Below are 26,789 nucleotides of genomic sequence, written 5' to 3' on the forward strand. Positions count from 1 at the left end.
ACATAAAAGGCAAACAGACAACATAAAGGCACTTTAACACTTGGGGATATAAGGAGACCCGTTTTTATTCTCTTTTTAAAATGTGATTTTCAAAGTAAGGTGCTGTATATAATGTATTATGAAACATGAGTTGTCTGACTGATAACCAAATACACAATCTACTACGTCACATACACAGTCACATTTTTTTTCCATTAGCAGCCATGTTGGAACATAACAAGCCATTTACATATAATATTAGACCTTCATCTCAAAGAAATGCCATACTAGCAAGCTCCAGTAATAACACATCAAAGAGAAGTGGCATAGGTATGTGGACTGTGTGTGTGAGAACATCATTAAGTGGTCCCTGGGTGGCAGTGAGGTTTAAGCTTTTGGTCATGCGGGGATCAGCTTCCATTAATCCCGGAGAGCGAGAGAGCGAGAGCAACTAACTATAAGGTTCACGGCAGTTTGAAAGCCCTATAGTAACAAGGAATATATATATGAAGGTACGGGTAAACCTTTTACCTGCCAAATCCTCATCTTTGAATTTGAAATCTCAGAATACAGATCTTCTTTTTTCTTGCATGGAAAGTTTGACACCAGGAATTTAAGAGACTTGTACAACTTCTCAAAGCGGCCCTGGATCTGGACTCTGCACCTTTCACAAAACAGCTTGTGAACTATTCCAGGATCTGTGTCGTCTTGTGACCTTGGAAACAATTCTTTGTGCTTATTTTCAGCGATAGTTCACAGGGTTTATTTTTTAACCTTGTCCTCAGGAAGATTACCTTCTGGGTCAAATCTGGGAAGAGTTAACCTTCTTCACTTGAGTCTTGGCACCTCTCAAATAAATCTGTTCCATTCTATACATTTGACATCTTGAGGAACTGCTCATCAAGTCTGGATATTTTGACATTAATACTTCCTAAGTAAGTCTGCTGTCTTTAATATCACATTTTCATGGCTCAATCGGGCTCCTGCCCAAACCAAGACCTATCACACACTGCCGTCATCCACAGCCCACTGGGTGTTTGTTCAGACCTGGATACCCAGATAGGAAGAGAGGATGAGGAAGGAGAAGAGGAAGATGATGAAGTGGAACTAGCTGAGGAGGTAGGAGAAGATGTTTTAATGATGGCTGAAACAGGAGTGGGGCAAGCCAATGTAGAAAGTGGAGCACAGGGTGAAAGTGAGGAAGTGAGGATAATACAAGAGGACCATGAACCAAATGGAGTGATAAGAGATGGGGAGGAAAGAGGGGAAGAAAATGTAGATGAGGAGCATGAAACAATAGAAGAACAAGCAAGAGTAAGAGAAGGTCCAGACGGGGTTGAGGAAGAGTCTGAAGACACAATGACACTGACTGAAAGTCCATGTCAGTTACCGACATCCAGCATTTTTCAAGAGCAAGAAATAGAAGAAAAAGAAGACACAAACGGTGAAGAAAATAAGCAAGAGGCAAACACGGAATGTGCAGAAACAATGCCAAAGGAGGAAAACCAGGTCACGTCCAATGCCACTGATACAGAGACTCTTCAAGAATTCAGTGTTTTTGAAGATGAGTCAGAAGAGCATAAAGACTTTTCCACTGATGAAACAAATAACAATCTTTTCACTAACAGTGAAATGACAGAAACCCTTGAGGAACCATCAACAGACTTCATCCATGCTGCCACAGGCACAGATGAATCAGTCGACAGTCAACGTGATCTTTGTCAGATGTCAGCTGATACAAACGGCAACACATTAGTGGACAAGCAGACCAGCAAGTTCACCAGTGAAAATCAAAAAAATACAGACGAGATGTACGTCCCAGAAAGCAGCGAACAGGAAGTTGAGAAAACAAATAACTACATGTTGGAGCGAGATTCCGTAAAGGTAAATACTAGCGATGAGGTGCCCAACGACTTCATGATAGATGGAATATCCACTTCTGACCATGTTCTAGATGCAGGGGGTCAAGAAAACCTAAACATAGACATGCAAGAGTTTTTACCCCCTGAAAGACTGTCAATGACAGAGAGACAGAATGAGGAAACTAGGTTCGGAGATATCAACCTGAAGGAGGAGAGGACACCGCAACAGGTTGAGGTTAATACTCTGGATGGGAGAAGAACTTTGGAAGAGGAGGGCGAGACAAGTGATTTTGTTGTTCGAGAGTTGATGGGTGAGGGAGAGCACAGAGAGAGTGCTGATGGAGAAATTCAAAATGAATCTACTGCTAGGCTCGAAAACCAGTACTTGGTAGGTCCTCCAGAACAGGCAGTGCAGTGCACAGAGGAGGCTCCTTCAGACACACAGCAGGCTGTGGATTTGGAGCAGGTGACCAAGACCATTCATCTGGAGGAAATGAGTGAAGATGAGTCCAACCAGCCAGGAGGAGAAACCACTGAGAATCATTCCACAACAAATGATGACGATGATGAAGCAGTGGCAGATTGTTGGGGCAACGTGGGAGAGCAGCCAGTAGAGAAGGTCATTATAGAAGATAAGAAGGTAGGATCAGAGGGAGAAGTAACAGTGGGGGCTCAAGAGGTGACAGGAGAAGACACAAATGATGACACTGAAGACATAGAGGAGGATCACACAAGTGCACTTAATGAACAAAAGCCTACCACCACTGTAACCCTTCTTCAAGATAACATAATGAAGACAAAGGATGAAACGTGTCAGGAGCTAGAAGTCGAGACAGTTAAATGTGATGATAAAGGGGAGGAAGAGAAGAACACAAAGTCAGAAGATGACAACAGGGAAGTTGAGTCAATTGGAAAAGGCAAAGTGCTGAAGGAAATATTGGAGAATGGTATCTTGTGTCCTGAGCCACCGTTGAAAGCAGAAATGCAGCCTGAGGAAGAGAGAGCACAGGAAATAAAAGACTGGAGGAAAGATCTAAAATCAGTGAAAAAGGACATCGTTGAAACAGAAGCTGTAAAGACGGAATGGGGGAAGAAGGAAGCATCAATGGCGGAGAAACATCTGCCATGTAGGGATGACTGGTTAAAGGAGCTGAAGTCAGTGATTAAATATGAATCCCTGCCCAAAAAGAAAGATGGACACGTCAAGAGGAAGCGAGTGGTGCTGTTGGAGGATGGCCACGCATACATGCCACAGTGTGATGAGGGGACCGAGGAGAAGAGAGAGGAGGTGAAACTGATTTCACATCGAAGAGTGGACAACCCTTTGCCTGCTGTATGCAGGAACAGTAGAACAACCCAAGACCAGCACTTTGAGATTGCACTCTATGTCAAGGTAATGAGTCTCTGAACATGTTTACTATTTTCCCATCTAGTCAATATGACATCAACCTTGATTTGTTTAGCATAAAAACATGTACTCACTAGCCTCACTTTGCACATGCATAGAACAAATCAGGTATGGATCAGGTGACAGTTTCAGTTTTGTTTTTTTCACTTTCGCATTCATAAACTGAGGTTAGAATAAAAGAAGCAGACAGCCTTCTGAGGACCAGCAGAGAGGTTTAATGCAAAACAAAAAGTGCACTCATTTCTGAGAGCGGCTTCACACATACACAGTCTAATCTCTGTGGGAGCTCGCAGTTCAAACAATGGCTTTCTTTGTTGGGCTGCATGAGTTTCAAGCATTTTTCTGGACTCAATAGCACCACATGAACACACTTCAGACAACTTTTATCAACCTCCATTGAAAAAAATATGAACTTAAATCAGTGAATTTAAATAATATAAAATAAACTTTTAATTTTAATCTTGACATATCTGTTGTGAAATGCTGATTTGACAGTGTTTGTCTTGAATGTGTCCAGGGAACCATGCTGAGGGCATTAATAACTGAGTGGTACAACAGTGCTATGCTGTTGTCGAGAGCATGCAGGGTTAATCTCTGCATTCTCACTACAAGCTGATTAGCCTGTTGTTTGGTCCTGAGAGCTGTTGGCAGAATTGTGCTGAAAAGAAGGCAAAACAACCTCAAACTATGTCATTCACTATATGTTTAGCTGCCTGGATACAAGCTCAGACTATGGCTTGAGTCATCTAAGTTTACTGGGCAAATAATATAATATTATTTAGACTGTCATTAAAATCAGATTTGCTGTAATCAGTCAGTGTGGCTGTTGATCCTTTGAGCTGCACTCAGCTTTACCGCAACCCAACCCCACCCCCAACCCCAGCATGCCCCGAAAATAAATTACAGCATTCTCTCTTGGTCCTTGGGAGCCACAAACACACCTGATTCAAATGGTCAGCTCGTCAGTAAGCTCTGCTGAAGCCTGATAACAACCCATTTATTTGAATCAGGTGTGTCGGAGCAGGGAAACACCTAAAACATGAAGGACAGTGAGAAAAAAACTTGAATTATTACAGCAGTTCGCACTCTGAGTTGATGATCTCAGGTCTTCTTCAATAGAAAATGATGCTAGTTTTTTATTTTTTTATTTTCCCATATAGAGGAAAATAGACAATAACACATGGCACATGTGAATGGAGACCAGTGTGACTGAAGGCTGGTATCATCCATTCTGAGCTTGGTTGCAGGTGACATCTGTGAATGTTCTCTTGCAAACCCCAGATATGCCACTGGCCAAATCGCAAACTTTGATTCCTCCAGGTGAAGTCCTGTTGGTTGCTACTTGGTTTTGACTACACTTAGTTTGTGATTATTGTTATTGATCATGAAAGGTCAAATGTCCAAATTTAGTGAGGAACTTCCAGTGTCTCAAAGTAAAACTGGATGACCAAGGGTCATGTTTGCTTCCATTAAACCAAGCCCTTGAGGAAGAAATGAAAGCCTCTTGTTTTTAAGTATCACAGCAGTGTATAAATCACTTTTAGTGAAAGAAATTATGTTGTTTATTTAGAAAAAAAATGCCTTTTTTCTGCAATGCAAACACATTAACGGTAAACTGTGGAGGGGAAGATAGCCATTAAAGTTCTTTTTTTGTGTATTCTGCAGCAGAGATTCCGTTGCCTCCTACTCCTTCTAAAAATATGAAAGTGAGTTCTCTACTGTGATTTCCATACTAAACTGTCCCATCGGATTATAATGTTTCCTTCATGTTTAAGTGTTAAAGAAACACTAGAAAGAGGCAGTGATTTGCAGAAGACGGGCACACACGCCAAACAATCAAGTTTCCATTATTTGAGATTCTTGTCTTTGTGGCGTGACGTGATAACAAAGAGTGATTGTGTTTGGCCGGACACACTGACATACCAGAGAAAGCAGCGAGCAGACGATGAGCAGTCAGACGGACACACAGACGCAGAGATGTTCGTCATGGCTTTATTAGAAGATGACATGGTGGCAAATATGGATTAATTGCGGACCGTGGATGATAATTTCACTTTTTTTGGTGGGTTATTGGGATCGGTGAGTGTCTTGTAGTGGGGTTCAAGTTCCCATACAGTTTTTGGTGAGTTGATCTGTTCACCATGTCCTGGTACAATGTTGCCGTTCAAAAGCTTGGCTTCCCCACAATTGAGTTGTTTGTAAAGGTAAGAGATAAATGTATGCATTTATACTGATTATTAGCAACAGGAACAAATATCCCAATAATAAGTATGGGTTCAGATCTAATGCATTCACTTTTGCTTGGGCATGTTTGTGTGTGTGTGTGTAGGCGGGAAGTGATGGGGAGAGGATCGGCAACTGTCCTTTCTCCCAGAGACTGTTTATGATCCTGTGGCTTAAAGGCGTCATCTTCAATGTCACGACTGTCGACCTCAAACGGTTTTTCTACGACACACTCAAACACACACACATAATCACATTTGTACCACTTGACAGTTGTCTATAAACGACTGTGATTTTTCTTCTTGCATGTTGTGTTTTTCCAGGAAGCCCGCTGACCTGCAGGACCTCGCTCCAGGAACCAACCCTCCCTTTGTGACCTTCAACGGTGAGGTGAAAGTTGACGTGAACATGATCGAGGAATTCCTGGAGGACAAACTGACCCCACCATGGTACAGGAAACGCACATGCATTCACACAAGTGAGGTTCCTTGCATTGGTTTTATATGCAGTCAGTCATTGCTCTTGACTCTCGTGTGTCTTTAAAACTATAGCTATCCCAGACTGGCTCCCAAACATCCAGAGGCCAACACAGCCGGCATCGATGTGTTTGCTAAGTTCTCAGCTTACATCAAAAACCCGAAGAAAGACACCAATGTTGGTAAGAGAGCAACTGTGACATCTCCTGTTTCTCAGTTTTCCTCAAATTAGTCTAATTTTAAAGGTGCGTTATGTAATAAATCTAAAGCTGGCCATAAAATCCTCCTAATATGTCACAGAGACTCAGGAATAATGTTCATATAACAAACTGAACTCACCACCAGCAACAGTACAGACAAAATATTTGCATTAAATTAATATTTTGCAGACTGCAAATCATGTTTATATTTTGAAACCATGTTTTGGCATGTGGCGCCACCTACCGCTGTCTACCGATCATTGCAGTCAGTAGAGTCTCAGCTGCCGAGCAACCACGGGTTGCCAGTTACATCAGAAAACCAAACCTAAAAGACCTCGATATTTTGAATTTGAATGTAGTAACCGTTTTTGGCCACATTCTTACATATGGCACCTTTAAGTTAAAATCTCATCAAACTATACAATAAGTCACAGATTTTCTCAACATTCAAGCCTCTTTTATATCAGAGAAATCCGTCTATTCTCCCCCCATCCTTTTCTTAAACTGAGTTCAAGCATCTCAATCTCACGTTAAGATTGTTCTCCTGCCCCAAGTGGTCAAATGACTCAGTTGGTGTCAGTGTGGTCAGAGAAAATGTGTGTCTGTCTGTTCCTCTTTAATTCCCCGTGTCCGTGCAGCCTTAGAGAAAGCATTGCTGAAGTCTCTTCAGCGCCTCGATGACTTCCTGCGGACGCCACTGCCTGAGGAGATAGATGCTTATGCCTCAGGTGACCAGCCCGAATCCTCCAGGAGCTTCCTAGATGGAGAGGAGCTCACTCTGGCTGACTGCAACCTCCTGCCTAAACTACACATCCTCAAGGTCCATTCACTGAATGTGATTGTTCTTTACACTAAACCAGTGTTCCCGGCCCCTGTCACCATCATCCCGTTCATGTTCTTTTTTTCTGTCTCTACAGGTTGTAGCCAAGAAATACCGTGGCTTTGAGATTCCGGCGGAGATGACCTGTCTGTGGAGATATTTGAACTGTGCCTATGAGAGGGAGGAGTTCACCAGCACATGCCCAGCTGAGAGGGAGATTGAATTTGCTTACCTGGATGTTGCAAAGCGAATCAAATAAGAGCAAAAGTGGGAAAAGTAGGAGAAGAACACGGATGAATATGTCATATAACACATTTAACACAGTGTTTCCTAACCTTGGTCCTCAGGTAACACTGCCCTGGATGTTTTAGATGTTGCCCTGTTCTAACTCACCTGATTCAAATGGTCTGCTCATCATCGATCTCTGCAGAAGTCTGATAACAGGTGTGTTGGAACAGGGAAACTTGGACAGTGGACAGTCCTGACGACCAGGATTAAAGTCGATTTCACTTAGTTTGACAAGTTTGTGTATAATGTGTGTGTGTGTGTGTGTGTGCATGTGTGTGTGCTCTCACAGGTTGGGTTGCACAGTGAGCGTTTGTTTCTCGATGCTAATCATAGACCAAGCGATCTATATAAATCAGAGACTAGCTTGCCGAATTGATTCCCGATTCACTTTGCGTTCACCTTCTTCTTCAGATGTTGGCAGGGCCAGATTCACTCCAAAAAAACCCACAATAACTAGCAGACACGTATACAGTAGAGCAGGGGTCACCAACCTTTTTGAGACAGAGAGCTACCTTAAGGGTAAAAAATAATATGGAGGGCTACCATATAATATTTTTTTGTTTGTTTAGCATTTAAATGATTAATATTATGCATTCAACTGCATACACATTCATTCCAGTGCTTACTCCTAACGATTATCAGTTTGTATAAACAATATCAAAGATATTTTACTGAGCGATCATACGGATACATGTAAGTGAGGTGAAGTGAAGTGAGCCCGCGGGCACCGTATTGGCTGCCTGCGGGCTACCAGGTGCCCGCGGGCACCACGTTGGTGACCCCTGCAGTAGAGCTTAAATATCGCAACACAGTTCTATACACTCTTAGAAATAAAAGTGCAAAGTCGAACCATATAAGGTTCTTCGGCTTGTCCTCATAGGAGAACCCCTTTTGGCTCCAGGTAGAACCTTTTTAAAAAGGTTCCACCTAGAACCCTTTTGGAAGGAACCCTTTTAAAACCCTTTATTCAGGAAAGGGATTTTAAAGGGTTCTCTGGAACAAAATGGTTCTTACTGGAACCATTATTGTTACCAAGAACCCGCAAGCAAATGGTAGAACCTCAGCCCTGGTAGAAGGACACTGTTGGAACCCTTATTTCTAAGAGTGTAGTATATTTGAAATCACAAATGAACTTTCAATTCTGAACCATAACAATATAGCCGCTGCATTTTAGTCGTAGTGGTAGTATTGTAGTAGTTGTGTGTTAAAATGCTGGCATGATGACTAAAACCAGTTAGGTAATGTGTCTATTTTAATTATATTAAAACTCAATTGATGTAATATGTGATAGGAATCATTAATCATTTGCACATTGACTGTGCAGATTCATAGTGAGATTTAACTTTTTCCATATGTTTAACTATATGGTTATACAATAACATGCCTGGATTTCTGGAATATAAAGATTAAGTCACTTGCAGAAATCCATGCACAGGATTGTTTTCGATTTCTTTTTAATTCCTTGAATGCAGCGTCTTTTGCAAATTTAATCATCGGGCAGAAGTGATTTATTATGTATTTACACCATTTTAAGTGAGACGGTAAATCATGAACTAATCTTACGCCACTGATGCTGCTGTGTTCTGGCCTTATATCCTCTCTGGAGGGTGATATTTATTATTAAACTGATTTTTATCACTGTGTGGACTGTCTTCAGTGTTTCACTTAGAGTTTGTGTATAACTCTTTCTGTGCATTAGGTTTATACTGCTTTAAAATAACCATGTTTAAGTTATTTACTGCACGTACTGATTCAACATCATTTTATGTGTAACGCTGAGTTTATTTAACACATTTTTTTACACACGTTCTAACACTCGTGCATGCATGTGCAGAGACACACACACACACACACACACACACACACACACACACACACACACACACACACACACACACATCGCCGAGGCAACGGTGTTAAGTGACCTCTGCTGAAAGCCTCTGAATGTAATGACCCAGAGTTTACTCACGCAGACTGCAAACACGTACGGCTAAATTACCATAGAAACATGCAGAGGAAGAATGCCCCGCTGTTCGGGCTAATAACGCTCTGTAAAGCCACACTTCAAATACTATACCCATAAAAAAAACCGGGTGCAGCAAATAACACGATATATTTATCTTTTTAAGGGAAATAAATGAATTACCCAGCATTCATCACTCAGTCCCCAGTCCGAGTTTGAATCAGGAGAAGTGCTGATACAGGTTTCTATGTGGAGCACCTGGTTTCACCTTCTAAAATCTACATCTACATACCCACTATTGACGCTGGTGCAGGTTTACAGATTTCCATAATTAATTAAATTAAACATATACTGTGTTTTTAATTTAATGTACACTCTTAGAAATAAGGGTTCCAAAAGAGTCCTTCTACAAGGGCTGAGGTTCAACATGGAACCATTTGCTTCTGAAAAACCCTTTCCTGAAGAAAGGGTTTCAAAAGGGTTCTTGGTGGAACCCTCCAAAAGGGTTCCTTTTTATAAAGGTTCCACCTGGAGCCAATAAGGGTTCTCCTATGAGGACAACCCGAACAACCTTGTATGGTTCTACTTAGCACTTTTATTTCTAAGAGTGTAGTGTTTGTGAAACCATGTCAAAAGAACTACTACTTTTAAGTCTGTGCACAGAAAAATGTAGATTTTATAACAATATATTATACATTATAACAACCTGAGTCTGTCTGTCTACACAACAAACAACTAAAGAGAGTGTTCCTGTAGAAAAATAAAATATCCTTCTTTATTGTCACAACATACGTTTTTTTTTTTTGTTGCCATGCTAAAGATGAACTTTATTCTGAAAGATTTGCACACACACATACAGTGTGTTTGTCACAAAAGGAAAGGGTTAGGAGTTGTTCATGTGTCGGTCACAGGCACACATCGTCGTCTTCGATTGGTCAGTCTTTTTTAATTAATGAGTGAATGAAAAGGTCTGAGTCGAGGCTGGCGCCACTGCCGGAGGACAGGGTGGCACTGGCTAGGGCGCACGGGGGGTTTTCTGATGCCATGGCGACGGCGTCTCTTAGCACTCAGAGGTCAGAGGAGAGACAGGGGAGAGGATGGACGCGGATGAAGGATGAAGCCAGCGAGCTACAGCGATGTATCTGTTAGAGTTATCTTTACACATCCAACTAGAAGAAGCTCACATCATCACCGGCAGTGTAAAAGTTCACACTCATCACATTGCTCCCAAACTGCTGGGTGCAAATCAAGTATTAGCTGAATAGACAAGACACAAGAGTCTTGAATAAAACCTCTGTTTTTTTAATCAGTTTTGGACTTCACTGCCTGGATCATGTGATTATCATCATAATTTGCTGTTTTCATTGTTGTATATTAGGTTAGGATGTAGTACTGTATGTTTCTATATATGGATGGATGAGAGATGATGATAGAAGAGTAGAGGCGATCAGTTCTGGGAGCAGTATTTCCAGAAACACACTGTTGAAGACACAAAAGAACAAAGAGAAACTTCAGTTATAAAAACAGCACAAAAGAGTCTCTTAATCAGGTTTAACATTACACGTTTGCCATCAGGTTCAAGGAGGGTTTCTCACTCCTGGTCCTGGGGAGCCACCATCCTGCATGTTTTAGGTATTTCTGTGCCACCAACACCTGATTCAAATACATTTTTCCTAAGAAACACTGATAATAAAACAATAGCAATAGAAAGCAAAGATGAGACCTGTCTATTGTGTCTTGCTATCTTTTCGCTGCTGAAGTCTCTCTGTACCTTCTGTCACTACCTGATCCGTCTCAAAATAAATGTGCCAAAGTAACTTCCTGTTACTGCTGTTGTTTTGTGAAAGGAGAAAACTTTACTTTTTTTTTAACAATGCCACATGGTACTTTGCACAAAAACAGTTTATAAACATTGAAAAACAAAAATTGAACTGACTTTGCAAGTCTACTACAACTAGATCACGTTTTACCTCTTTTGTTAGTCTTCCTGTTTGGTGGCGGGAGGGACTTCTTAAAGTTGCGGCCAGTCAGACCGGGGACGGCCACGTCTGCACTTGTTCTGGACACGGTGCTGTCAGCTGGAGGTGCAGTGGTGGACTTTAGGCCTCCATCAGCAGCAGGATGCAGCTTCGCCTGCTCCAGCAACAGAAACAAGTACAAAGGAGTGAAAAATTAACGAAAGTATTCATTTAATTTAAAGTCAAAGAATTTGTGTAAAGATGTTCAACATGAACTTACCGCTTTATTTTTTCTTCCTGAATTTCTGCCATTACCTGTGATGAAGAATGAATGAAGAGGCTTCAAAAACATTATTAACAAAATAGTTCCTGTATAACTGAGTGTGGTTTTAGGTACTGACACCTTGTACTGTCAGTAAATGCTGTCATCTGTAATGTGTGTCGCTTTTATTTATCGATTGTAATGTTTACGGATACAAGAAAAAATAGGTTTGAGCCAAATAAAATCCATGCCTGCTTAAAGGTGCATTATGTAATAAATCTAAAGCAACTGGCCATAAAATCCTCCTAATATGTCACAGAGACTCAGGAATAATGTTCATATAACAAACTGAACTCACCAACAACAACAGTACAGCCAAAATATTTGCATTAAAAGAAATATTTTGCAGACTGCAAATCATGTTTTGGCATGTGGCGCCACCTACCACTGTCTACCGATCATTGCAGTCAGTAGAGTCTCAGCTGCCGAGCAACCACAGGTTGCCAGTAACGTCAGAAAACGGAACCTAAAAGACCTCGGTATTTTGAATTTGAATGTAGTAACCGTTTTTGGCCACATTCTTACATATGGCACCTTTAAGAATATATTTGCTAAGAATAAACATTTTTTTTCCAATGGGAACTAAAGTTTGTGTTCACTTTCAATTCGCTTACTCTCCCGCACCAAAGTCCATTGAGAAAATCAATGATTTTACCTCAATGGTAAAGGAAATGTTGCTCCACTGCTGCCTCCATTAGTAAGTTTAAATGTGTAATTTTTCTGACATTTTGTTTAAAATCCTTTGTCCAGGCTTACATGAGTGACATAAACTTATCAAATAGTCAAGAAGTAGACCAGCAGCTCCTGTGTCCCCACGAGCGAAAACAAGAGCAATGATTTTCTCTATTGACTTTGGTGAGGGAGAGTGGCGAGCTAAAAATATATCGGAATATTAATCTGATAGATAATATTGTGAGTTATCATCTCTGCTCGCACCTCCTCACATCTTACACAACAGTAGCCGTACCTCGCGGCATCATAGTAATCCGTGAACTGAGTGTGCCGTTGAACGTCCTGTGCAGCTCCTCCAGGGCTGAGATCATCTTCAGCATGTGCTCCTTCTTCTCCGGACCGGCTGACTCGTGGTTGTTCCTCGCTCTCCCCGCCCTGGTGCCCGCGGGGAGAGTCCGCGTGGTGGTTTTGGTCGTGCCGTCCGTTCCTGCTGCTTTCGTAGTCACAATCCACTGTTTCAGATACTGGCTCAGATTCAGTCCTGAAGATTTCCCTGGTCCAGGGACACTGAGAGCAGGATCTGAAGGAAATCATATATAGTTGTAAATACAGTTTAGCCAGATGGTTTCATTCAAACAGTACGTTGGCACCATGTCAGTTTGAAACTGGGAACATGCAACCAGACACCCCCTGGTGGTTATGCAATTAATGTGTACTTCCTGTTTGGATTCACCCTGCAAACTAGAAGACTATAACTGTGTGTTTCTACTATTTTGTCTCCTCCATCTGGCTACTTTTTCCAAGTTGGGTGTGTTTGAACCACTTTCGGGCTTTTTGCCAATCAACCCACACACCTGTCACTCATCACAGACACGCCCTCACCACGCAGTTTGTTTGTCGAACCCTGCTTTCCTTACTTACCAACATATTTCCCTGGAATTCTTATGCCTTGCTGGTTGCCAAGGGAACGACGGCTGCGACATAAGAAGTTGTATTTCTTGTGTTTATGTGTGTGTGCGTAGTGACGTCTGAGCTTTTACAACAATGTAGCCCATATACCACACATTCAACATGTCAAAAATGCTGTAGTAAAAATTATTAATACGGTATTCCAGTATAGATTATCCTACATATGTGTCACCATGTCACAAATATTGAGTTTCGAATGACTAGAAACCAAATTCTCATAGCATTAGCATGCAGACAATGTCAGATTCCCTATGGTAGCTTCCCACTGTTAAGTTCCAAAGATATTCTTTCTATTCTATATGTTTTTCAGTATTTTTTTCCTCTAATTATTTAATTAATTAATTTAAATTACTGCTGACAAATCGAAAACAATGTGGTTTTTGTGCCATAAACAGATTACCGTCACATTTATTCCAAAATCACCACAAGCCTTTAAAAACACGTGACATTGTTGAAATGCCAGGTCATGTGTGAAATTAGATCCTTGATATAATGAGCTATACAATATGATATCCTACACAATATTTACATATAACCATACATGTACAATAAGATTAAGATTTCACCATCAATCACTTCTAATCTTTAATCTAAATCAGAAACATCTGATATCTGAGGTTGTGAGTGTGGAAAAGATAGGACATCAGAGGATAATATCTATGGACTTAGTCCAGAATGAGGACATTGAGCATCAATTGGAGCCAAATCATTGAGCCATTATGATTACTTTGTGTTCTGCTGCTAATATAGCAGAAGACAAATATATATGTAACATAATATATGTCTTGTTTTGTATGTATATCTTAGAAAACAGTAATAAATCGTCATAAAAATATAGCTTTTCTCGCTTGTCATCAGAGAAATGGTCTTACCTGTCACAGTGGGTGCTGTCTCCACTCCCATCCCGAGAATCATCAGCATTATCATGACCACCGTCCTCACTGACAGCGCTGCTGCTGCTCTATTCAACATCCTGACTGCACTTAGTAAAATCAAAAAACTTAAGGTTATATATATATATATATATAAGGAGAAGAGCAGTTTCTCAAAGCAGAATCACTTTCTTCTTGAGTCGCTATCCAGGTTCTCAACCTGTGTTTCTTGATTCTTCAACCTTCCAGCTGACGTTGAAGATCTTGGTTCAGACATTAAGTGGATTCAAAGTTTTTTTTTTGATTTTGTGAATTCCTCTTGTTCAAAATCAACAAGAATCCTCGTTTGCGCCTTTTTCAACCAAATGTTGGTCTTCGTCTGTTTTTAGCTCCAAATATTCTGGACAACAGTTAAATGTCTTTATTTTCAACTATGTAACTCAGCAAGTCTTAAGAGTCATTTTTCTTGGATGCGCCTCTTAAAGAAGGCTTGTCAAGACTGCGTCGAATACTTTCCTACAGTCGTACCCGACCGGTCTTGCATTTATACGGCAGAATTAGCTCCACGCACATGTGATTAATGGCTCAGTCTGAACCAATGGTTTGCCCGGTGGGGACGCTCTTGTTCCCGCCCACAGATGGACCTGTGACATTTGGGCAGTTTGGCGGCGAGCTTTGTGTGTTTGGAGTCAAATCTGTCTCTTTTTTCTTTTTTGTGTGTGTGAATGTGGTGTGTATTTAGGCTCGTATTTAACGTGTGCATGTTTTGTGTGTGGCCCTGGCTGTATAAGCGGTGATAAGGTAGTTCTTAATATGTTTGCTCAGGGGCCACAGAGAGAGAAAGGCCCTCTGACGCATGAGGGCCTGGAGCCACCCTGACGGCAATCACACACACACACACACACACACACACACACACACACACACACACACACACACACACACACACACACACACACACACACACACACACAGAAAACGACATTGCAAACTCCGCGTCACACACACACAGACTGTAAAAAAGAAGCGTGGTATGCACATCAAAGGGCACAGAGAGGCTGAGAAGTCGTGTCCAAATGACAAAAGGCCAAGATTTTTCTCTCTCTCTCTCTCTGTGGTTCATTGTGACGACTAATCCCACAGACAGGAAGTTGACGGAGTGACCGCCGTCTCACCATGAACAACCACAAAACACCCAGCGACGTCCGAGGGAAGGAGACGACGAGACGACAAAAATACCGAACATCACAAAGAGGCTGATATGAAGAGTGTGTGTCACAGTGTGTGTGTGTGTGTCAGTTGCTGGGTGAAGAGAATTCAGCTTAAGAACTTCCACTCATTCATTACTGCTCTCTGTCTGTCCACAGAGCTTTGACACTCATACACTGGCTGTGTGTGATCCAGATAGATCATCCATCTTCTCTGTTCTCCATGTCGATCTTTCTCTCTCTCTGTTTCTGTTTCTTGCCTTTTTTTTTTTCATCCTTTGCAAATCATTTCAAAATAAATATTAAAATGGAGGATCTGCACTCCCAACTGCCCCCCTCCCACCCAGGTTCCCTTTTTATGTAAAGCCCTCAAAATTGTTTGCTCCACACCTGCGTAGAGGATGTAGTTTGACTTACAATAATAACCACAATTACAATGTCATTTTAAAAACTCCATAAAGCAGTCATTATCTGAGACACATTAATGCTATTATACATGAAAGGTAGGATAGGAAGGATATAATAAAATAAAATAAAAATAAAATCAATTATAAAAAATAAAATAAAATAAAATACTCTTTATCTCGTGTGAAAACACAGTTGACCTCATTATTTAAGCGTTGGTAACACAGCGTAGCAAACAGAACAGTCGAAATGTCTAATTTTATACATGCACGTGTAAAACGCTTTTCCCCCTGTCACCTGTAGAGGGCAGTCTTCCTCTATATTTACCCCCTCAGAGCTACATCGCTGACCAGGAATCACAGCACAGGAGGCCGGGTCTTCACCTCAATGCAGAGAAATGTATGTAATTATTCCTTTACTCTTTGTCCACAATATATACTTTTAGTTGTACAACAAAATAATACAACAGTAAATATAAACACTATGTTTTAGCAATTGAACGTATGTGTGTGTACGTGCAATCAATCACTCAATCAAGAGCAGAGTGACTAATTTGTAATTAATGACACCTGTGAGCGCGAAATTCAACACAACGGAAGTGACGTGAGTGACACACACACACACACACACACACACACACACACACACACACGTGTGTGTGAAAGTAAACCTTTGCATCTTGGCAACACAAAACAAAAAAGACAAAGATGTCAGTCAGTATAATTTTTCACTTATTTTTAATCATTAGTTTTGTTGATCCAGAATCCAGAATCCACTTGAATTTCGTGCTCACAGCCACTCACAAGTGTCATTAATTAGTAATTAGTCACTCCATATATATATATATATATATACATATACAGAGGCGGACAAAGTACACAGCTTCATAACTTGAGTAAAAGTACAGATACCCCTTGCTAAATTTGACTCAAGTACAAGTAAAAGTACTACAGACAGATGTACTGAAGTACTTGTTTTTAAATGTACTTGAGTATCAGAGTACAAGAGTACTTTTATTTTCCAAATATTGCATTACTACTGCCACAGTGCTTACATTTGCGTATATAAACGTCCTACATGGAGTTATGAAAAATGTTAATGTTAATACCTTGAAGAATATATATATATATGTATATACATTTATATATGCCACACTGATGCCTACAAATGAGGGAAAGCTGCAAATGAAAATAAGACTATATTAATGTACCTTAACATTTGTACAGATAAACAATATTGAACATATTGTTGATACATATTTAAGGGGACAGTAAACAACTCCACTTATTGTCTTCCAGAATTACATTCTTTAATTATATTTTATCATTTCATAACTGTCAAAACACAGTTCTTTTTATAATCTAAAGTTACACACGTTTGCTTTAGTCCAGGGGTCACCAACGTGGTGCCCGCGGGCACCTGGTAGCCCGCAGGCAGCCAATACGGTGCCCGCGGGCTCACTTCACTTCACCTCACTTGCATGTATCCGTATGATCTGTCAGTAAAATATCTTTGATATTGCAAAAACTGGTAATCGTTAGGAGTAAGCACTGGAAGGAATGTGTATGCAGTTGAATGCATAATATTAATCATTTAAATGGTAAACAAACAAAAAAATATTATATGGTAGCCCTCCATATTATTTTTTACCCTTAAGGTAGCTCTCTGACTCAAAAAGGTTGGTGACCCCTGCTTTAGTCCATAAATTATTTTCAGGATGGAGAAATTATTTTCATTTCTATGAAATCCCCTATAACTATACATCATATCCTAACAATATTAATAATAACTTTGAATGCATTGGACAAATTAGGCTACTTCATATTATAATTAATGCATTAGTATTTTTTTTTGTGTGATATGGAAATTACTTAATTCTTCTAACCATGTACATGACAGAGATCTGTGTTCTTGGAAAAATGGAAAGTGAGAAAAAGAGGAGGTTACCAAAAAAAGAGGAGAGACAGGATGGAGGGAAAAAAAGGATGATGGGCTGAGTGATGGAGAGGAAGAGGAGAGCACCCATGGGAGAGCGATGAAAGAAAGAAAGAGAAAGAGGGAGGAAGAGAGCAGGAGGAGGAAGGTCAGCGATGAGGATGGAGAGGAGAGAGAGGGAGAGAGGGAGAGAGGGAAAATGGAAAGACAGGAATAGAGGAAGAAAAGAAGTGCAAAGAAGTGTGTGTGTGTGTGCGTGCGAGAGAGAGTGATTTGTTTTCAGTGAAAGGTGAGGCCACTTAGCCGAGGCGTAGAGCTACAGCGGAATCTATTACCATGTGTCAAAGGAAACACGAGAAGGGCACGACCTAACCGTGTGTGTGTGCGCATGTGTGCATGTGTGTGTGTGTGAGATTCTGTACATGTGTGTATGTAGGTGTGTGAGTGACAGGGAGAGAGAGAGAATAATCGAGAGAAGGAAACAGAGAGAGTACTGTATATATTTGTGTGTGTGTGTGTGTATTTGTGGCTTAATGTAACTGGTGTTATGGCTGTGTTGCATTTTGTTAGATAAAAGCATTTTGATTGATGGAAGGTAGGGAAGCAGCCGCTAGACAAGTAAACTGTGTGTGTGTGTGTGTGTGTGTGTGTGTGTGTGTGTGTGTGTGTGTGTGTGTGTGTGTGTGCGTGTGTGTGTGCGCTTCAGGCAGGCAGTTTCATCAGTTTCAAATCATGTATTTAATGTAAACTATCCCTTTACATCATATCTTGTACCTTTCTCATATTTTGTCCATGAAATATAAACACTTTATAAGAATTAGGTTTAGGTCAGGGCTGGAATAAAGATCCTCACTTTTCCTAATACAGCTTTAAAAATAAAAAAAATCCAGTGTTAGTTTCCTCCTCCAGGAGAGAATGTAGCCTCAAATACGGATCGAACAACGATTTTTCAAAGTTTCATCTTTGTTTGATTCTGTATGTTCTCCATGGTTCACTTTATTGTAATAATATACATATTTGACTGATAATATCAGGGTATTTCACTCCTGGTCCTGGGGAGTCACTGTCCTGCATGTTTTAGGTCAGCGGCCTCAAACTCAAAATGACCTGTGAACTTCTAGTCTGGTCAGGAGGGGCCGGGTCAAGTGAAAAAAATGGAACGGTTTAGTGATTAGAAATTTTAATTATATCTTGATAATCCAGTGTTTGTTTTGATATATAGTTCACAAAAAAAACAAAACATATTTATGATGCGAAGTGAATCTGTAAATCACGAAAACAGAACAAAAAATTTTAATTTAATTTAATAATCAAAATAAGTGTAGGGCTGCAGGGTATCGACTGGCGGGCCGCATGTGGCCCATGGGCCACGAGTTTGAGACCCCTGTTTAAGGTGTTTCCCTGCTCCAGCACACCTGATTTAAATAAATGGGTTGTTACTGATGAACTGACCGTTTGAATGTACTTGAATTTGTCACCTCTTAAGGACCTCTTCTGGCATGAACACTGGCCTTGTCAGGACCAGTGTTCCTCAAGTAGACCACAACCTGGTCCTAATGAGGCAGAACCTAATTTCTGAGTAAATTTAGGGCTACGATTTGAATTGTGGTGAGGTTAAAGGTTAGGCTTAGGCGTGAACTTGTTGCGGTTAAAGGTTAGAGTTAACGCTTTGTTTTGGTTGTTTCGTTTGAACGCGAGGCACTCCTAAGAAGAATAGCAGCGCAGACCTGTGTGTCTGAGCGAGAGAGGGAGCTTGTCACTCTACACCTCATGGATTCTGTGGCTCACCAGAGGCCAGTGTGGTTCACAGGGGGCTGAAACACTCTAACCACACTGTGTGTGTGTGTGTGTGGGTGTGTGTGTATGTGAGCCAAAGCCACAGGCCGCTGGCCATCCTCTCTGCGTGTGTAACAAAATTTATTTGCAACTGCAGACAGGCTGAGGTGAATCCGTGTGCTCACTTCAACTCACACACACACCCTCAAAGAAAAATGCAGCCCCTGTGTGCATGCAAAAAGTCCAAAGAGAAAATCAGTGTTTTTTAGTTGAGGATCGCAGTGTTGAAGTGGCATTGTGTCAGTTAAGTGCTGCCTTATTAGTGATTTATCCCGCAGTGTGTGAGTTGTGTGTGGAAATGCCGTGTCAGCATTCGGTGTTTGGGTCAACAGTCCGCCGGGTTTGGAGCTAAACAAGAGAAAAATAGAGGGGAGGAGGCGGAGGAGGCGATGGGTAGATGGATGTGAAAACGAGTGAGCGGGACTGACAGTCAGGGGAGCCATTGATCCTCCTCTCTGCTCCCTCCATCCCGTCCCGCTCTCCATCGGCAGAAGACAGATAGTGTTGAGGTGGCCTGTATTGGATTTATGAGTTAATGGCCTTGCCAGGACGAGACAGATGGAGAAATAAGGAAGAGGAGAAAGACAGAGGGAGGGGATGGAGAGGAAGAGCAGGAGATGATCTGTGGGGAGGGGGAGGATCGAGTGGAGGGGAGGAAATGAACAGGTGAGAGAAAAGAGGGGTGGAACAAAAAAAGAGAGGTGTCAGAAACTACAGGTTTTTTATGCTTTAAAAAGTTTTTTTTAGCATAATTTACTCAGTCAACTGAGAAAATTACCAGCCCTTCTTAATCGAACCCTAGTTTGTTTGCTCGGAAAGTCCGGTTCATTTTTGGGAGGTGTGAGAACGCCCTGTATTGTGGGTACAACACAAGGCATTGTGGGTAAACACAACCAGAACATACGTGCTTGTAGAACTACAGCCGGGAGAAATGGCTGAGCCCATTGTTGCAGTGTATATGTGTTGTATGTTCGCGTAAAATGAAATATAATAACCCAAGATGAGCAGGTTTTGTTCATTGTTTGTCTTCTCCTTCAGTAAAACGAAGGGGGGGGGGGGCTACCTCATTCAACTGCTACAGTATGTGTTGTGATGTAAAATTGCTAATTTTCTCTACGGACTTTGGTGCAGGAGAATGAGTTCCTACCACAGGAACCACAGGTTTCCTATAAGATTTATTAGATTTTAATTCCTTGTGTCCCTACTTGCTGAAATATTAGTACCTAAACTACAACCAAACCTAAAAAAAAACCCTGTACCCTGAACAATCCCTTTAAGAAGATGGAAGACAAACTATGGAGAGCAGGAGAGAGAGAGACTTTTAACTCCTTAATTTTATTTGATCCAAGGTTGTGATTCTTCAATGAGTGACGAGTGTTGTAATCTATATCACTTACTCTGTCTGCTACCTATTTGCTGGTGGGGTCGCGGTGGTGGTGGTGGGGGGTTAGAGTGGCCACAGACTGTAATGATAATAAATATGCTTATTAATAGCATTAAAGTGAAGCATGTGCATGCTGGAGAGAGATGCTGCACTGTGGACGTGTCCTCCACAGCTCGGCCCACAGTCATCTGTCTCGGAGAGCGATGCCATTACGCCACTACTGGTGCATGATGCAAACTTTTATCTCAGGTGTTTGAGCAGGGAACCATCTAAGACATGCAGGACAGTGGCTCCCCCGGACCAGGACTGAGAAACCCTGTCTTAGGATGCATGTTTGCCACTTTCTCTCACTGTTAAACAGCCTTTCCCTGTGCTGCTTTGTAAAATGTTCACTCGCTGCATCAAAGCCCATAGAGAAAATCAGCGATTTTACCTCACTGCTCCCAGGAGTTGTTGTTCTACTGCTGCTTATGAGTATCTTCAGATATGTTATTTTGTAACTTTAATGTGTGAAATACGTTGTTTAGATTTGGTTAAGTGACACAAACTTACCAAATGGAGCAGGAGTCGACCTGCAGCTGCTGTGTTTCTGCAAGCGAAAAATGTTGTTTCCTGTATGGACTTTGGTGTAGGAGAGTATATGGTAGAGCAATGATAATAGAAGAAAAAAAAGAAAAAGGAAACATCCATCCATCTTCTACCGCTTTCTCCTCCGAAAGAAAACATTTACATTTTTATTATATGATATACCTATACACATATTTTCCACTTTCAAAGATTGTTTTATAGGAGCAAACTGAAATGAACTGAATGTGATCATTTCAACATCATGTAGATAATCAGTGTGGACAGTAGTGGGCAGTAATCTATTCTTGAATTGTGGTAAATGAGCTAAAACATGTGAAACTACTACATTTGAGGCTTTGGAGTCCCTCCCACCCGGCTGACCTCAAACGACCTGTTCACATTTCTGCATCCATCCATATCTAAAACTCTCCTCCCATTCCTCCTTCACTCCATCCTGCGCTCATGTCTTTTTTGACATCCACGGAGGAAAATTAAAAATGTAGATCTAATAGGAGGGGGGTTGTAATGTGATCAGGATGACAGGGGATCAATGGAGACTGCCGTGCACGCACGCGCATACATACACACACATTACAACCATATCATGTCAGGGACACACAGAAAAGCAGGAGAGGACCTTATTCGTCTTCCTTATATTTCACTGATATTTGGGTCAATCACATTAAAACCAATTTCTTTAAATCGGGTAAAGCCTGCCTTAGTGCAATTTCCACCACCCAAGTACCAAATAATCGTTATTGTGTGCAGTGAAACTGGTCAGCCAATCCCCCGCGTTGGTCAAGACCAGGCATCTAACAGAACGGAACATGGTTAAATACAATATTCGACAAAAACTGTTTGTTCAATTTGTTTTGATCCCACAAAGTCTCTTATCCTGGTTTACTGTCTCATTTTTTGAGACCCTACTTTTGGGAAACCTATAGCACAGTGATCCAGCACCTTAAGAAGGGAGTTGGACACACTGGAGTTTGTTGACGTGTCACTACTGGGTATGGAAATGAAATTGGAGAAACGCTTGTGCACTTCTTTTTCTGTTGTTGTCTGGTGTTTTTCCAAACTCCAAAGCCACCCAAAGTCGGTAGGTGTCGGCAGTTTCCTATGAGCTCGACTCGTATCAACGACATATAGAAATATTCCCTTTATGTTCCAGGTTGTGAATGACAATCTATAGATTGAACAGTAACATATCGGTCAAAAAACCAACCTTTTTACACCAAACCTTTGCATGTTCTCCCCGTGTGTGCGTGGGTTTGTGACCCTGAGATGGACTGGCGAACTCTCCAGGGTGTACCCCGCCTATCGCCCCAGGCACAGCACCCCCTGCGACCCTCCAGTGGAGGATAAAGTGGTAGATAGTGGATGGAAGGATGTTCCTTTCCTTACAAGAATCTTTACTCAAAGGCTTTAGGCCAACTATCCCTGAACACTAAATGAACAATACTGGCTCCTATACAGTATGTGTTGCACTGGTGTGAAGTTACACCGTTCACGTAGCTGACATGATCAGGGTTTACCATTCCATACAAAACCATACCATGGCTTTACCCAACTTTAGAATCAGAATCAGAATCAGAATACTTTATTAATCCCCGGGGGGACACTTTACAATGGCCTCGAGGCTGTCATTACTACTCTGACTTTGTTTAAAGATGTTAAAGACAAACCTATATGTGGGAAAAGCACATTTAAAGATATCTGACTCTGTGTCTTTGCTTCTCTCTACGAAAGGAACGACTGACGTCTGAATGATCAGCAAAGATTTATGGCGGAGATAAATTGCCGCTTCTGCTGTTGTGACTTTGGTCTTTAAACTCTGAACTCCATCCTGCTGCATTAACACATGCACCGTGTCCCTGATCCCAATCTAATCACACTTTAATCATTAACTGTCCCCTTATCACAACAACACACCTACATTTACACAGTACACACACACACACACATATATATCGCAAGCTACACAACCGCCATTCTCACACAAACACGGTGATTGTGCAAATGAAGCATAAATGAAATATTGACCGGTGGAGGATTCATGCATACTCATCACTTTATGTGAGCGATGTATGAATTAGATATGCTAATGAAGCCGCGCGGGCTGTCAGGAAGAGATATGATGATGATATAGAGGAAGGGAATCAAGTTGTTCGGGAGTCAAAAAATGCATCCCATCAGCCTTTTCACCTGTCTGTCATCAAGCGTTAAACAAAGTGAGCACGTGAAGACGGGCCTTTGTGCGGCTCCTCACACATAAATAAAGACCGGAGAAAAAAAAAACTTTTATTTTGTAAATAAATAGAGGAAGTACAGTGGTGGAAAACTAGGTCAATTTTTAGAACTGAAAAACATAGTTTTATTTACAAGAATTTGAATTTGTGTTTCTATAAATGTATAATGGCTTTAACATTTTATTTGAACAACCAAGCAGGTTAAGTAATAATTAATTGAGTAAAAAAAGAATGTGTGGTGATTTTATCATTGAGTGTAAAATGCAAACAAACTGCAGATTATTACTATTTTGTGTATCTTATTGTTTGTGTGTTACTTTAAGTACACTATTATTAAAGGCTTGTAGTTCAGGTAGATGCCTTTGACCTGGAATGACAACACTATCCCTGTATGTGTGTGTGTGTGTCAATGGTGGTGAATTTTTGTGGGCTGTATAAATTGTCCACTGACTGACCACTGTGGTCAGACGCAGTGGTCAGCTTAAGTGCCCCCACCCCTCCATCTCACACACTCACACACATGTGGTGAACACACACACACACAGACGCACACACACATACACACACACACACACACAAACACACACACACACATCTTCATTAAGAAAGAAACATTTCTATTGATCCGGTCTACAGCTGCTGCTCATGTTACGGCAAAGAAATATGTATGGGGCGCACTAAATGGGTTTGAACACACACGCGCACACACACGCCCTCAAAAGAAAGGGAAACATACAAACACACTCCTTCCTCTCTCACTTACACAGACACACACATGCAGAGTGACTGGTCAGTGCTAAGCAGGTTAGCCCAAGTGAATTAGTATTGACCAGCTCCTTACAGCATTATCTGTGGCTACAGCCTGTCACTGGTGTCAGAACTGCTCAAATATGAGTGTTTGTACACAACTCTATACGCATATGTACAGTCACATAGAGAGACAATTAAATAATCCCATAATATATTTCATTTTCATAAAGTGTAATTCCACCTCTGATAGAGTTTTAAAGTTATCTCTGCTTGTGTGTGTGTGTGTGTGTGTGTGCGTGTGAAAGAGGGGGAGAGAGAGATAAAGAGACGGAGGCGCTTTACCATCATAACTGTCATAGAGGAGGTTCTCTACAGACTTAATGCAGCCATCATTCATACACACTGGCAAGGAGCGTGTGTGTGTGTGTGCTAGTTCTCAGGATAAATCTCACTTTGCCTGGAATGCAGACTGTGACAAAGAAAGAGGGAATACCGTGCAGAAAAACTACATTTGAACCACAGAAGCGTCCATTCCATCACGTGATACCTTAAATATTGTCCAAAAAATTCCCCCCGTGCGACCATGGGTTATTGTCTTCCTTCCAATCGCACAGATCAGAATGTGATAAGACTCCGAGTTCATGAGGCAAACACTTGTGAACTCCTTGGGATCATGTAAATAATGACTGTCCTACAAGAGCACAACTGTTACACTCATTTACCACTAATATTTCTGACATGAACACTCAAGGAAAAACAGATTTATCCAGAATTATCAGAATTACAAAGTGCTCACCTTATTAAATCTATGCCAATTTACACTACCGTTCAAAAGTTTGGGGTCACCTTTACCAATTTTTTGTGTGTTTTCCATTAGAATTCACACTTTTATTCATCAGAAGAGTTGCAAAATGAGTCGAAAATAGAGACAAGACATTGACGAGATTACAAATAATGATTTTTATTCCAAATAATAATTTTGCCCTTTTGTCAAAGAACCAGAAAAACTGTTTTCAGCTGTGTTTTCAAGGGTTTTCTAATCATCCAATAGCCTTCTAACGCCATTAGCAAACACAATGTACCATTAGAACACTGGAAATGGGCCTCTATACACCTATGTACATATTCCATTAAATACCAGCAGCTAGAATAGTCATTTACCACATTAACAATGTATTTCTGATTAATTTAATGTTATATTCAGTGAAAAAAGTGCTGTTCCTTAGAAAATAAGGACATTTCTAAGTGACCCCTAACTTTTGAACGGTATAGTAGGTCTGCGATATCTTGAGTATGTATGTTTGCCACTTTCTCTCACTGTAAAACAGCCTTTCCCCAATGGATATTGAAGATTATATTGCTTTGTAAAATACTCACTCGCTGCACCAGAGTCCATAGAGAAAATCAGCGATTTTACCTCACTGCTACCAGGAGTTGTTGTTCCGATGCTGCTTCCATGAATATCTTCAGATATGTTATTTTGTAACTTTAATGTGTGAAATTCATTGTTTAGATTTAGTGAAGTGACGCAAACTTGCCAAATGGAGCAGGAGTCGACACACGGCTGTTGTGTTCATGAGAGCTAAAAATTTTGATTTTTCTGTATGGACTGGTGCAGGAGAGAGAGAAATACAAAACAAGTCGTTTTAGACTTGGAAATGGTCATCTCATACCCCATACTGTACTGTACAGGTTTAAGGAAGCAAAAATACAAATACATTCTATGTTTTTCTGGTATTTTCTCGATCTCTTCAGCAGGATTCTTCAAATATGAAATGTAACGTGAGCTGCGGAAAGTCCAGAACATCTCTGCATATGACAGATAGGCTGCCCCTGGACTCGTGCGGGCATCAGTCAGAGCTGGAACGGCTTCAAAACCTCAAAATCTGACACACGTCAACCGCAATCACACACACCATCCAAACTACCACACACACACACACACACACACACGCGCGCGCTGAGTCGATCTTGTCTGTACGTCCATAGCAATAATACATCAGATCTACCTTCATTGGAGCAGAGCTAAAATCAAACCCCCTCCAACCCACCCACCCACCTCACCCCGTCAGCCGCGGCCAAATCCAATCACAGCTCGATACTCGCTGTGATTGATTGGCTTCCAATCCAATTGAATCTCTCACAGATGAAGATGGGGGTGGGGGGGGGCTTGGAGTAATTGAGGGAGATTGAGGGTGTGCGAGATAGAAGACGACTGGCAGAGAAAGGGAGAAAGAGACGGATGTCCATATGTTTGCTTGCTCCATTAAAAAAAAAACAAAAAAAAAAACATACAGAGACAAGTGGAAAGTGTGTGTGTGTGTGTGTGTGTGTGGCACTTTCTATTTTAATTGCTTTGTTAGAAGTCGACTGTAACTGTAAACTGCCAAAGTGCTCGGAGACACTGGGGAGGAATGAAGAAAAGGTCTCATATTTCTGTCTT

At 41.1% G+C, this 26,789-nt stretch overlaps 1 protein-coding gene across 1 annotated transcript; it reads left to right on the forward strand.

Moving 5' to 3' along the window:
- The first annotated feature begins 5,355 nt into the window (after positions 1-5,355).
- Positions 5,356-8,152, forward strand: LOC310927374 (chloride intracellular channel protein 5). Its single transcript, XM_083889669.1, has 6 exons — positions 5,356-5,453; positions 5,579-5,688; positions 5,796-5,921; positions 6,024-6,130; positions 6,787-6,968; positions 7,066-8,152. Exons 1-6 carry the CDS (start codon positions 5,391-5,393, stop codon positions 7,225-7,227), a joined length of 750 nt encoding a protein of 249 aa, XP_083745795.1. The 5' UTR covers positions 5,356-5,390; the 3' UTR covers positions 7,228-8,152.
- Positions 8,153-26,789: the final 18,637 nt, after the last annotated feature.

The sequence above is a fragment of the Microchirus variegatus genome, assembly GCF_963457635.1.
Source record: "Microchirus variegatus genome assembly, chromosome: 1".
Taxonomy (NCBI): domain Eukaryota; kingdom Metazoa; phylum Chordata; class Actinopteri; order Pleuronectiformes; family Soleidae; genus Microchirus; species Microchirus variegatus.

Coding starts and splice junctions, on each gene's coding strand:
- LOC310927374 (XM_083889669.1), top strand. CDS start 5,391: ATGTCCTGGTACAATGTTGCCGTTCAAAAGCTTGGCTTCCCCACAATT. Junction 5,689..5,795: donor ACGACTGTCGACCTCAAACG/GTTTTTCTACGA, acceptor GTGTTTTTCCAG/GAAGCCCGCTGACCTGCAGG. Junction 6,969..7,065: donor CTAAACTACACATCCTCAAG/GTCCATTCACTG, acceptor CTGTCTCTACAG/GTTGTAGCCAAGAAATACCG.